Source organism: Oncorhynchus mykiss, chromosome 12 (assembly GCF_057628025.1).
Source record: "Oncorhynchus mykiss isolate SJ-2025 chromosome 12, ASM5762802v1, whole genome shotgun sequence".
Lineage (NCBI taxonomy): Eukaryota > Metazoa > Chordata > Actinopteri > Salmoniformes > Salmonidae > Oncorhynchus > Oncorhynchus mykiss.
Window position 1 is genome coordinate 62,847,244 of NC_143033.1, and position 13,091 is coordinate 62,860,334.

The following is a 13,091-nucleotide window of genomic DNA, read 5'->3' on the forward strand; positions in this document are numbered from 1 at the left end:
ACTGTATGTATATAATTCAATGCATAAATACAAAGTTTGATTAAATGTAAGGATAATAATTGAGGGAATAATTATGTAATTATAATACCACTATAATTCCATGTAATTCCTATGAAAAAAAACTACCAAGTAAAATTCCGACTGAGTAAAGCCCTTTTTTGACTGGGACAATGTACAATAATCAACACAGAGTAATGTAGTCGTCTTACCTGTGAAGTTTAATGCACTGATTGTAAGGAAGGAACACTAGAGACATTATTCTTTTGGCTTTATAGCATAAACCCTAACATCTTTCTTACCCCCACGCCTCTTTTTCTTTCTTAGCGAAAGCAGTGTTGCACCAGACATTGCCTGTGCTAAGAGACATAGTGGACAGCATCTCCGGGGAATCCACCAAATCCCGACAGATCTGCTACCAGAGTCTCCAGGAGTCCGTGCAAGTTTCCTTGGGCCTCTTTCCTGTCTTCATCCAGCAGCCAGGTTAGAAGAAAAAACACAATGTTACAACACAACAGTTTCAGTCATAATAGAGAGCTGACGTGTTGTAAGTTTACTACCCATTCACTGATTTTATCTCCCTTAAATTCAAATCTAAAATCCATCACCACAGTACATTTCAAGTAATTTTACAATGTAACGTTATACGTGTGATATGCCTGAGCAAGGTCAATGTATGTGACAAAAACGTTGCACTTAACAAAATGTTTATTAACAAGTACACACAGTGTGCAACTGTACTTTCAGCCATTCTAACAATTTCACAAGAAATGTTGCTAGTGCCCTTTTCCCATTTTCAATGACATTCACCTTCTTATGAATGATATTTCAAGTTTACTACAAGCTCTACGCATACGCAAGATTCGGAGTGTTGCAATGTCGTTTTTCGTCTACTAAAGTGTCGGCTCCTTGTAATACACTCTGGCGTTCTACATAACTTTCAGGTAGTAAAAAAGTGAGACGTGGTATCATTCCTTCTGCTGCCATGGGGGCAGTGTTGTCGCTTGTTTCCATCATCTGATAAATAGGCTACTCATCAAAGTAGCCTATTTTGCATTGATAACCAAATATAATCTCAACAGCTGTTCAAACAGTAAACCAAACAACAAGAATCGACCCAAAAGGTTGGTTATTTCGAAATGGTAGAACCTGCTGTAGCCAACTAGCTAGCCATGTGCTTTTTTACTCTGTGACCAAAACATGACGTTCTATGTTTAGCTGATATGGGAGTTAATATGCAAGCAGCATATCAAAGTGGGATAATGTTTTAGGTTACACCGGCAAGTAAAATATTTGGCAGGGCATATTTTTTTCATTATGATTATTTCACATGGAGATGTGGGAAGCTAAAAAAGCTAGCTTGCTATGTTTTTATCCAGGCTAACGTCAGCTAGCTAGGCTGCCAGCTAGCTACTACTAGTAAGGGAAGGTAACTCTTTCTTGCTTTCACAAAATTAAAAGACCAAAAAATTTAAACAAAAATAAATGTAAAAAAACTATCGCCCCCTTGTGAATGGGGGTGAGACGGCGAGGATGTCATGTTACGAAAAGGTGTCCGCTACTCCAAAATCCCATTCCACCCACATGTACGTACGCACATACAGTAGATCAATGGAGTGAAGCTTGTAGTCACCTTAAAAGGGACCGTTTGCAGATTTCATTTTCTTTATCACTTCAAATTTCATTTTCATTCAAAACATTCTGGTCTTTGATTTGATATAATGCCAACGCTGAGTTATTCTTTCTGACATTCTGTCTTTCCCGTTGTCACGCCCTCTATCCTCAAGATGTGACGGATGAGATGCTGAGCTTCTTCCTCACACTGTTTCAAGGTCTGCGTGTTCAGATGGGCGTGCCCTTCACCGGACAAATTATACACACCTTCCTCAGCATGTTCACCAGGTAGGTCACACACACACATGCTTAGACACAAATATTGTGACCATTTTAAAGCTACAATCTGGGATTCTGAAAACAACAAAACAGCAGTCCCGCCACATGTTTTGATATACAGTTGAGGGATGAGGCTAGAGAAATGTAACCCCTCTCAAATTAATAGACAGCGCTGTAGATGCAAGGACTGGCCATCCTCAACAACCCCATGATGGTTTTACATGTTTAGAAGCTATACATTGTTTGTTTACGTTCTTGTATGTCCGTCCGTCCCAGGGAGCAGCTGGCAGCCAGTATCTTGCAGGAGGGCAGCGCAGGCTGCCGAGTGGTGGAGAAGTTCCTAAAGATTCTCCAGGTGGTGGTTCAGGAGCCCGGCCAGGCCTTCAAACCCTTCCTACCCAGCATAATAGCTCTCTGCATGGAGCAGGTCTATCCTATTGTGGCTGAGGTGAGAGCGCGCACTCTCATTCACACTGACATAACAAAAAAATGTATACATGCACTGTGTGTGTGTGGTTTGGGCACTGGGTCAGCAAAAAAGGATATGAATTTTTGATCAACAATGGATAATAAAGGTCTATTGTGATTTCTTTGTCTGTTCCACAGCGTTCCTCTCCAGATGTCAAAGCAGAGATGTTTGAGCTGCTATACCAGGTGCTTCACCATAACTGGAGGTACTTCTTCAAGACCTCTGTCCTAGCCAGTGTGCAGAGGGGATCGGCCGAGGAGGCCATGGAGAATGAGGCCCAGTTTAGTGCTGCCATGCAGGTGTGTGTTTGGGGGGAGATGCTCACACCATGTTTAGCTAGCTCGTCTGTGCTTGTTGATGTTAGATAGTACTACTGCAGTTGTCAGACATGACACGAATTACCACCATAGCTGGGTCCTTCATTCATTTTTGCACTACACAATAAACTTTTATGAGAACGGTCAGCCCTCAAATGCTAGCTACCTAACATTAGCTAGCAAATCAGTTTAATTTTAGCTGGCCAGGTCATAGAGAACGTTAGCACGCTAAATACAGTGCCTTGCGAAAGTATTCGGCCCCCTTGAACTTTGCGACCTTTTGCCACATTTCAGGCTTCAAACATAAAGATATAAAACTGTATTTTTTTGTGAAGAATCAACAACAAGTGGGACACAATCATGAAGTGGAAACGACATTTATTGGATATTTCAAACTTTTTTAACAAATCAAAAACTGAAAAATTGGGCGTGCAAAATTATTCAGCCCCTTTACTTTCAGTGCAGCAAACTCTCTCCAGAAGTTCAGTGAGGATCTCTGAATGATCCAATGTTGACCTAAATGACTAATGATGATAAATACAATCCACCTGTGTGTAATCAAGTCTCCGTGTAAATGCACCTGCACTGTGATAGTCTCAGAGGTCCGTCAAAAGCGCAGAGAGCATCATGAAGAACAAGGAACACACCAGGCAGGTCCGAGATACTGTTGTGAAGAAGTTTAAAGCCGGATTTGGATACAAAAAGATTTCCCAAGCTTTAAACATCCCAAGGAGCACTGTGCAAGCGATAATATTGAAATGGAAGGAGTATCAGACCACTGCAAATCTACCAAGACCTGGCCGTCCCTCTAAACTTTCAGCTCATACAAGGAGAAGACTGATCAGAGATGCAGCCAAGAGGCCCATGATCACTCTGGATGAACTGCAGAGATCTACAGCTGAGGTGGGAGACTCTGTCCATAGGACAACAATCAGTCGTATATTGCACAAATCTGGCCTTTATGGAAGAGTAGCAAGAAGAAAGCCATTTCTTAAAGATATCCATAAAAAGTGTTGTTTAAAGTTTGCCACAAGCCACCTGGGAGACACAACAAACATGTGGAAGAAGGTGCTCTGGTCAGATGAAACCAAAATTGAACTTTCTGGCAACAATGCAAAACATTATGTTTGGCATAAAAGCAACACAGCTGAACACACCATCCCCACTGTCAAACATGGTGGTGGCAGCATCATGGTTTGGGCCTGCTTTTCTTCAGCAGGGACAGGGAAGATGGTTAAAATTGATGGGAAGATGGATGGAGCCAAATACAGGACCATTCTGGAAGAAAACCTGATGGAGTCTGCAAAAGACCTGAGACTGGGACGGAGATTTGTCTTCCAACAAGACAATGATCCAAAACATAAAGCAAAATCTACAATGGAATGGTTCAAAAATAAACATATCCAGGTGTTAGAATGGCCAAGTCAAAGTCCAGACCTGAATCCAATCGAGAATCTGTGGAAAGAACTGAAAACTGCTGTTCACAAATGCTCTCCATCCAACCTCACTGAGCTCGAGCTGTTTTGCAAGGAGGAATGGGAAAAAATGTCAGTCTCTCGATGTGCAAAACTGATAGAGACATACCCCAAGCGACTTACAGCTGTAATCGCAGCAAAAGGTGGCGCTACAAAGTATTAACTTAAGGGGGCTGAATAATTTTGCACGCCCAATTTTTCAGTTTTTGATTTGTTAAAAAAGTTTGAAATATCCAATAAATGTCGTTCCACTTCATGATTGTGTCCCACTTGTTGTTGATTCTTCACAAAAAAATACAGTTTTATATCTTTGTTTGAAGCCTGAAATGTGGCAAAAGGTCGCAAAGTTCAAGGGGGCCGAATACTTTCGCAAGGCACTGTATATGAGTCTGGCTGGCGCTGGCATGAGTATGTGGTAATGTTAGTTACAGCATGGTGAGGGTGAATTCAATTCTTCATTAGCGAAGCCAGCTGCACGTCACATATTGGCTACCTAACAACATGACATTATTTATTTTTTGAGGCAGTGGAAACGCAATTCAAACAAGTCCACCAAGGCCAGCCCAACCCGGATTGACTTCAAAGTGCTAATAGAAACGGCGCTTTAGTGAATTTGTCAATACATTTCCAAAAATGTCTAAACGAAACTGCAACGCCAAGTTAATAATAGCCTTTTTTTATATTTACTTCATGTACATGATATAATTGGTTTATAGCACCCTTCTAATCATTAAGCAATGTGCAGAAAATTCCACCTCCTAGCCTTTCCATTGTAGAGCTATGATAAGCTTTTTGCCTATTTTCAAATGTAAGTTGTACTCACAATCCAGCATGTTGCTGCCATTTGTAAGATGTTCTGTTGAAAAAATTGTTATATATATATATATATAACGATACCATGTTGCTTATAGAGGATTGTGGTCAATTCAAATTGAATTCAGTCAATTCAGGAATTAAGCTTGATTTCAATGACTTCTCAATAACCTGAAAAGTAGAAGCTATTAATTTCACATGTTTTTCCTCTTTCTGAATGAACTGCCTTCAATTCGAATTGACCAACCCTGGATTATAACTATCCAGTTATTTCAGTATCTAGGGTGAATGGGTTATGGGTTGTTTTTGGACAGGACTGTAGAATTCCCTGACATGGGCTCAAATCTGTTTCTCCAGGCTTTTGGGCAGTCTTTCCTGCAGCCAGACATCCACATCTTCAAGCAGAACCTCTCTTACTTGGAGTCCCTCAACAGCAAGCACAAGCTCTACCACAGAGTGAGTTCAGCTCTTATATGCCATACCATTAGCTCCTAAAGTGCATTTATTGTTGCTCCAAAATTACCCTTTGTCTCTGCTTTGTGACACTTTATTTGTATGGTCCAACTTAATAACCTCATCTAATATTGTTGTCATCATGAAAATATGATTACTTTTCTATTGCTATCTAATTCTAAACTATATATACAAAAGTATGTGGACACACCTTCAAATGAGTGGATTTGGCTTTTTTCACACTCATTGCTGACAGGTGTATAAAATCGAGCACACATCTATGCAATCTCAATAGACAAACATTGGCAGTAGAATGGCATTACTGAAGAGCTCAGTGACTTGCAACGTCGCACTGTCATAAAATACCACCTTTCCATCAAGTCAGTTCATAAAATTTCTGCCCTGCTAGAGCTGCCCCGGTCAACTGTAAATGCTGTTATTGTGAAGTGGAAACGTCTATGAGCGGCTCAGCCGCGAAGTGGTAGGCCACGCCTAAGATCACGTCGGTTGGCGTGGTGTAAAGCTCACCGCCATTGTACTCTGGAGCAGTGGAAATTTGTTCTCTGGAGTGATGAATGCCGCTCTACCATCTGACAGTCCGACGGACAAATCTGGGTTTGGTGGATGCCAGGAGAACGCTACCTGCCCCAATGCATAGTGCCAACTGTAAGGTTTGGTGCAGTAGGAATAATGGTCTGAGGCTGTTTTTCATGGTTTGGGCTAAGCCCCTTAGGGAAATCGTAACGCTACAGCATACAATGACATTCTAGACAATTCTGTGCTTCCAACTTTGTGGCAACGGCTTGGGGAAGTCCCTTTCCTGTTTCAGCGTCACATTGACAATCCACTAACAGAAGTTTGTCAAAATCAGTGTGGAAGAACTTCACTGGCCTGCACAGAGCCCTGACCTCAAACCCATTGATAAACTTTGGGATGAATTGGAACCAACTGCAAGCCAGGCCTAATTGCCCAACATCAGTGCTCGACCTCACTAATGCTCTTGTGGCTGAATGGAAGCAAGTCCCCGCAGCAATGTTCCACCATCTAGTTCAAAGCCTTCCCAGAAGAGTGGAGGCTGTTATAGTAGCAAAGAGGGGACCAACTCCATATTAATGCCAATGATTTTAGAATGAGATGTTCGACAAGCAGGCGTCCACATACTTTTGGTCATGTAGTGTATTTCTATGATTGCCATAATATAAAACAACATAAATACAACGTTGACATTACACGTCATGATGGTGTATGCTATTATTATCACACAGTCTATCAGTCATGATAGCAGCACTAAATGCTGAGAGAACTATGAACTATGAAGTAGAACTATGAAGTAGTAAATATTGTGATCGATTTGTGGTCAACAACTAGCCAAGTATATCCTGTTTTTAAATCATTTCCTAGACTACTCTTATCATCTTACCGTTTGTTTCATGCATTTACAGTGCCTTCGGAAAGTAGTCAGACCCCTTGACTTTTCCCACATTTTGTTACGTTACAGCCTTATTCTAAAATTCATTATATAAAAACAATTCCTCAGCAATCTACACACCCCATAATGACAAAGCGAAAACATTTTTTTTTTGTACATTTTTGCAAGTGTATTAAATAAAAAAACGGATACCTTATTTACATAAGTATTCAGCCCCTTTGCTATGACACTCGAAATTGAGCTCAGGTGCATCCTGTTTCAACTACTTGATCGGAGTCCACCTGTGTTAAGTTGTATTGATTGGACATGATTTGGAAAGGCACACACCTTTCTATATAAGGTCCCACAGTTGACAGTTCGTGTCAGAGCAAAAACCAAGCCATAAGGTTGAAGGAATTGTCGGTATACCTCCAAAACAGGATTGTGTCAAGGCACCAATCTTGGGAAGGGTACCAAAAAATGGCTGCAGCATTAAAGGTCCCCAAGAACACATTGGCGGCCATCATTCTAAAATGGAAGATATTTGGAACCAGCAAGACTCTTCCTAGAGCTGGACGTCCGGCCAAACTGAGCAATCGGGGGAGAACGGCCTTGGTCAGGGAGGTGACCAAGAACCTGATGGTCACTCTGATAGAGCTCCAGAGTTCCTCTGTGGAGATGGGAGTGCCTTCCAGAAGGATAACCATCTCTGCAGAACTCCACCAGTCAGGCAGGCCTTTATGGTAGAGTGGCCAGACGGAAGCCACTCCTCAGTAAAAGGCCCATGACAGCCCGCTTGGAGTTTGCCAAAATGCTCCTAAAGGACACAGACCATAAGAAACAAGATTGTCTGGTCTGATGAAACCAAGCTTGAACGTTTTGCCCTGAATGCTAACCATCACGTCTGGATGAAACCTGGCACCATCTTTACGGCGAAGCATGGTGGTGGCAGCATCATGCTGTGTTGATGTTTTTCAGCGGCAGAGACTGGAAGACTAGTCAGGATTGACTGAAAGATGAACAAAACAAAGTACAAAGAGATCCTTGATGAATACCTGCTCCAGACCGCTCAGGACCTCAGACTGGGGCGAAGGTTCACCTTCCATCAGGACAACGACCCTAAGACAACGCAGGAGTGGCTTCGGGCCAAGTTTCTGAATATACTTGAGTGGCTCAGCCAAAGCCTGTACTTGAACCCGATGCAACATCTCTGGAGAGACCTGAAAATAGCTGTGTAGCAGCGCTCCCGATCCAACCTGACAGAGCATGAGAGGATCTGCAGAGAAGAATGGGAGAACCTCCCCAAATACAGGTCTTCCAAGCTTGTAGCGTCATACCCAAGACTCGATGCTGTAATCGCTGCCGAAGTTGCTTCAACAAAGTACTGAGTAAAGGGTCTGAATACTTACGTAAATGTGATATTTCTGTTTTTAATTATAAATTTAACGAACATTTATAAAAACCTGTTTTTGCTTTGTCATTATGGGGTATTGTGTGTAGATTGAGGGGGGCAATTTAATCAATTTTAGAGTAAGGGTGTAACGTACCAAAATGTGGAAAAAGTAAAGTGGTCTGAAAACTTTCCAAAGGACTGGATGCTGTTTGCACATGATCTGTAAACAAATGTCTAATGTCCATTTTATTAGGATCCACTTTTTTTATTTAGTTAACCTTTATTTAACTAGGCAAGTCAGTAAAGAACAAATTCTTATTTACAATGACGGCCTAGGAACAGTGGGTTAACTACCTTGTTCAGAGGCAGAAGGACAGATTTTTACTTTGGAGATTCAATCTAGTAACCTTTCGGTTACTGGCCCAACCCTCTAACCACTAGACTACCTGCTGCCCCAAAATTACATCAGCTAATTTTCCTGTGGTCCAACACAGAACTAAAAAGACCTTACAACTACATTTTACATTGATGACATAATCAACATTTAAATAATGGACAGACAGTTACAGTACCTGACAGAATAATATAAGCATTCTCTGGGATTAGTATCTGTCCAGTTTATATGGTCGATTTGCCTGGCTACCCAGCTCCTTACTCCGGCCAAATGCTGCTTGCCCCACGGACGTTAGTTTCTTCTCCACAATTGGTCTGGATCCATTCTAGACCGTCTGATTGCTTGCAGAAGCCAATGGGTTGGGCCAGAACACGTGGGTAAATTCATCATTGGCTTTGATACTCTGATTGGTTAGATGATCCAATCGCTGATGACTTTGTTTTGTACTACACCCCTCATTTTGATGTCACAACAAACGACTTCAATGATGGCAGTCTCAGACTGATGTATAACGATAGAGCAGCGGAATAATTTAGTTTGCGTCATCAGGAAAATGGCATTAGAGGTTATTTTATTACTTTCTTGAAGGTGAACTAACTTTTTGCCTGAAGTGTGAGTTGGTCAAGAGTTACATTCAGTGATCGCCATTGTGGACAATAACGATGCGTGGAATTTAAATAATTCATTTGGGGACAATGAAAATGCATGGAATTAAATTGAATGATTCTAACTTGGTGTTTGGCCACACTGTTCTTTCTGTCTGTGTGTGTATTCCAGAAGCTGTTCCGGACCTCCATGCTGTTTCATTTCATCAACGTGCTCCTACAGGTGCTCCTCCACAAAAGTCACGACCTGCTCCAAGAGGAGATCGCCCTGGCAGTGTACAACATGGCCTCCGTGGACTTCGATGCGTTCTACTCTGCCTTCATGCCCGAGTTCCTCAACGGCTGCCAGGGTGTGGACGCCAACCAGCGGGCGGTGCTCGGCCGCAATTTTAAACTGGAGCGGGTAAGACTTAATGGGAATTGGTTTATAGAGTGGGTTATGGCCGCGGCGGTGGGAGTCTAGGGTAGGGTATACTGTGTTTCATAGTAAAAGAGGTGATGGTGGTGGGGTATTAGCCAAATATGATATGGTTATGTGCTCTTGGAATTATCAGAGACTCTGGACTGAGAAATATGAGTGGAAAACCGGTAGCATTGTTGTATCTCAGATTTTCCTATTTGAACTGAATGCTTAGAGTATGACAGGATGCAATTGTTTAATTACCATAAAATCTGTTATGCATGTGACTTTGCATATGTGCAACAAAATGTCTAAATTTCCCATGGCCCATATTCGGGACTGGAGGAGGGCCAGGGGGCACAGTATGTGTGCTTATAAACAAAAACTCCCATATGCAACATACAATTTACATTGTCTCTTTTCCAATATATACACTAGCACACACTGGTGGGATAGTTCCAATGGGTGTTCTTGTACATTGGATGTTTAAATTTCAAATTTTTGTGAAAGTGCCTCTCTTTGTAACCAGTGCCTCTCTTTCGTTCTCTCTCGTTTTAGGACTTGCCCTCCTTCACTCAGAGTGTGCACAGACTGGTAAATGACCTACGTTATTACAGATTGTGTAACAGCAGCCTTCCCACTGGCACTGTCAAGCTATAGCACATCGCCCACTCCAAACAGCTCAGATTTTCAACATTGGGGTCTATCCAAACCAGTGCTGCCCGCTCCCCTCCTATTTACCCCCTCTAATTCTGAGCCACCACCTCTATTGAGCCTCCCAGGGGGATAGGAACTCCACATGGGCTGGCCTGTCTTTTGGGTTGAAGATTCTCAGAGAAAAGTACGGACTGGCGGTTGTGCTCTAGGAGCTTCATTTCTGCTGTAGAGGGTTTTATTATTTTATTTTTTTTAGCAACGCCCTCCTTCACTTGTCTGTTGCCATTGATGATGACGAGGCCAAATTGATGGGCGGCAAGATAGGCAGATCTGGTCTTGTCTAGACCCAATTTAAACCCAGACTGAAGCGGTCTGAGCCAGGCCTTCCGTCCCAGGCCTCTGCGACAAGGCCAGGCTGGGACTCAGCACTTTCCAACTCGATTTTGAGTTTTTAAAACAAACTTGTACGCTTTTATTGATCTTGCCTTCAGTTTTTCATCTCCAAAGGAGACAGACTTTCAACTTAATGTCTTTCATATCATTCCATTCTGAAACAGAAGAAACTATGCTTAATTAATAAAGTTTATAAAAAATAAAAAAATGTTTTGTTTTTGTTCATTTGTTTTTGTGCTATGACGTGACACTGAATCTTGCGATTACATTTGAAAGAATTGCAACAACAATGACAAGTAGACTTTAAAAGAAAGCAATGTACAATGATCACAATTTATTATAAGGTTGGAATAAAAAACCTGCATTCACAAGGGGTTCTCCAGAACTGACAATACCACCCTGGGTTCCGGTTTCCTGGATTCTAAATAAAAAATGTTTTTTAGTCCAGGACTAGGCCTAATCTGTAAATAAGAATTTGTTCTTAACTGAATTTAAAAAAATATATATAATCTGTATCTGGGATACCCGGCCCTGTGTGTGCTCCAATAATTCTGAATTAGTTCATTTGACTAAGCAACAACAAAGGAGTTGGCTAAGAGCACATAGACAGGCTAAAACTCAAAAATATATTTTATTAAGCTATGGATATTTTCACTGTTCAACCTAGCGCAGTGCATTTTCTTGTACGTTAAGCAAATACATCAGACAATAAATACATATTGAATGTATAGGTCTAACCCCACAAGGCATATTTTTTTTAACATTGAAATGGACCATTTCGACCTTAACTGCGATAGGGTGAGAGATATGACATAGGCCAGACATGACATCAAACACAGAAATGAATGAAAAACAAAATTGACAGTTTAAGGACTCTTAATGAAATTCGGATTTCCACTAGCGTCACCCTCATGTGGGTGCTAGCAAACTATCAAGCATGCTCGGTATCAACAGCCAATCCAGTAGGGTCTGGAAGCTATAATGAGCATTGATTGGTCGATAGTGCTGTGATTCTGCAAAATATTTGCATAAAGTTAAGCTTTCCCTAAATGTGGTCCCGCCCTGTCCATGTTCCCTCGCCCATGCTCCCCCCGCCCACTTCTCTTCCCTCCATTGAAAATGAATGGGCCTCCGTTGTTTTATCGCCCCAACTTTCTCTGTGGATCTCGGTCGTTACCCTTCCCTTCCCCATAACATAACTGTGCCCCCCCCCCCCCCTGTTCTCAATATCAGCTTGTTGACGTGTGGATTAATTAACCATATGCCGTAAATGTGCAATGATTTGGTTGCAAGGTTTTTATACTGCTGTGAAAGTTCAATGTTGTGTGACAATATTTCATTGACTTGGCTATATGTGGAAATAGTGCAGTGATTGGCAAGATCAACGCAGGTCGCCCGCTGAGCAGCGCCTGATGCTTCCTGGTCACTGTGTTGTGTATATTATTTATTAACTATCGATGATTATATTGGAGATAAATATATACAAAATCTAACATTTGCTGTTGGCTTGCTAGCAACCACATGGCGTCCCTATGTATGTACTTGTGTGTGTATGTATGTATTTATACATGTGTGTGCATGTATGTATGTATATATATGTGTGTGTGTGTGTGTGTATATATGTATATACATATATGTGTGTGTATGTACATATATGTATTTATAGACATAAGTGTGTGTGTGTGTATATATACATATATGTATGCGTGTGTTTGTTAAATATATATGTGTGTGTGTGTAGTATGTATGTATGTGTGTGTGTATATATGTGTGTGTATATATATGTATGTATGTATAATATATATTATATATATATGTGTGTGTGTGTATATGTATGTATGTATGTATGTGTGTATATATATATATATATATATATACACTGATCAAAAAAATAAAGGGAACACTTAAACAACACAATGTAACTCCAAGTCAATCACAATTCTGTTAAATCAAACTGTCCACTTAGGAAGCAACACTGATTGACAATAAATGTCACATGCTGTTGTGCAAATGGAATAGACAACAGGTGGAAATTACAGGCAATTAGCAAGACACCCCCAATAAAGGTGGGGACCACAGACCACTTCTCAGTTCCTATGCTTCCTGGCTGATGTTTTGGTCACTTTCGCCTTTGTGCAAGGAGGAGCAGGAGGAGCACTGCCAGAGCCCTGCAAAATGACCTCCAGCAGGCCACAAATGTGCATGTGTCTGCTCAAACGGTCAGAAACAGACTCCATGAGGGTGGTATGAGGGCCCGACGTCCACAGGGGGGGGTTGTGCTTACAGCCCAACACCGTGCAGGACGTTTGGCATTTGCCAGAGAACACCAAGATTGGAAAATTCGCCACTGGCACCCTGTGCTCTTCACAGATGAAAGCAGGTTCACACTGAGCACATGTGACAGTCTGGAGACGCCGTGGAGAA

The 13,091-nt window shown here is 41.6% G+C and overlaps 1 protein-coding gene across 1 annotated transcript in view; it reads left to right on the plus strand.

The window, feature by feature from the left end:
• The window catches only part of xpo6 (exportin 6), a 62,934-nt gene extending 52,059 nt beyond the window's left edge, over window positions 1-10,875 (plus strand). Inside the window, exons 18-24 of the mRNA XM_021624327.3 lie at window positions 325-480; window positions 1,785-1,899; window positions 2,167-2,338; window positions 2,497-2,658; window positions 5,322-5,420; window positions 9,390-9,620; window positions 10,176-10,875. Coding sequence (XP_021480002.1) covers window positions 325-480; window positions 1,785-1,899; window positions 2,167-2,338; window positions 2,497-2,658; window positions 5,322-5,420; window positions 9,390-9,620; window positions 10,176-10,277 — 1,037 coding nt within the window. The 3' untranslated portion in view covers window positions 10,278-10,875. The remainder of the gene's footprint in view (window positions 1-324; window positions 481-1,784; window positions 1,900-2,166; window positions 2,339-2,496; window positions 2,659-5,321; window positions 5,421-9,389; window positions 9,621-10,175) is intronic.
• Window positions 10,876-13,091: the final 2,216 nt, after the last annotated feature.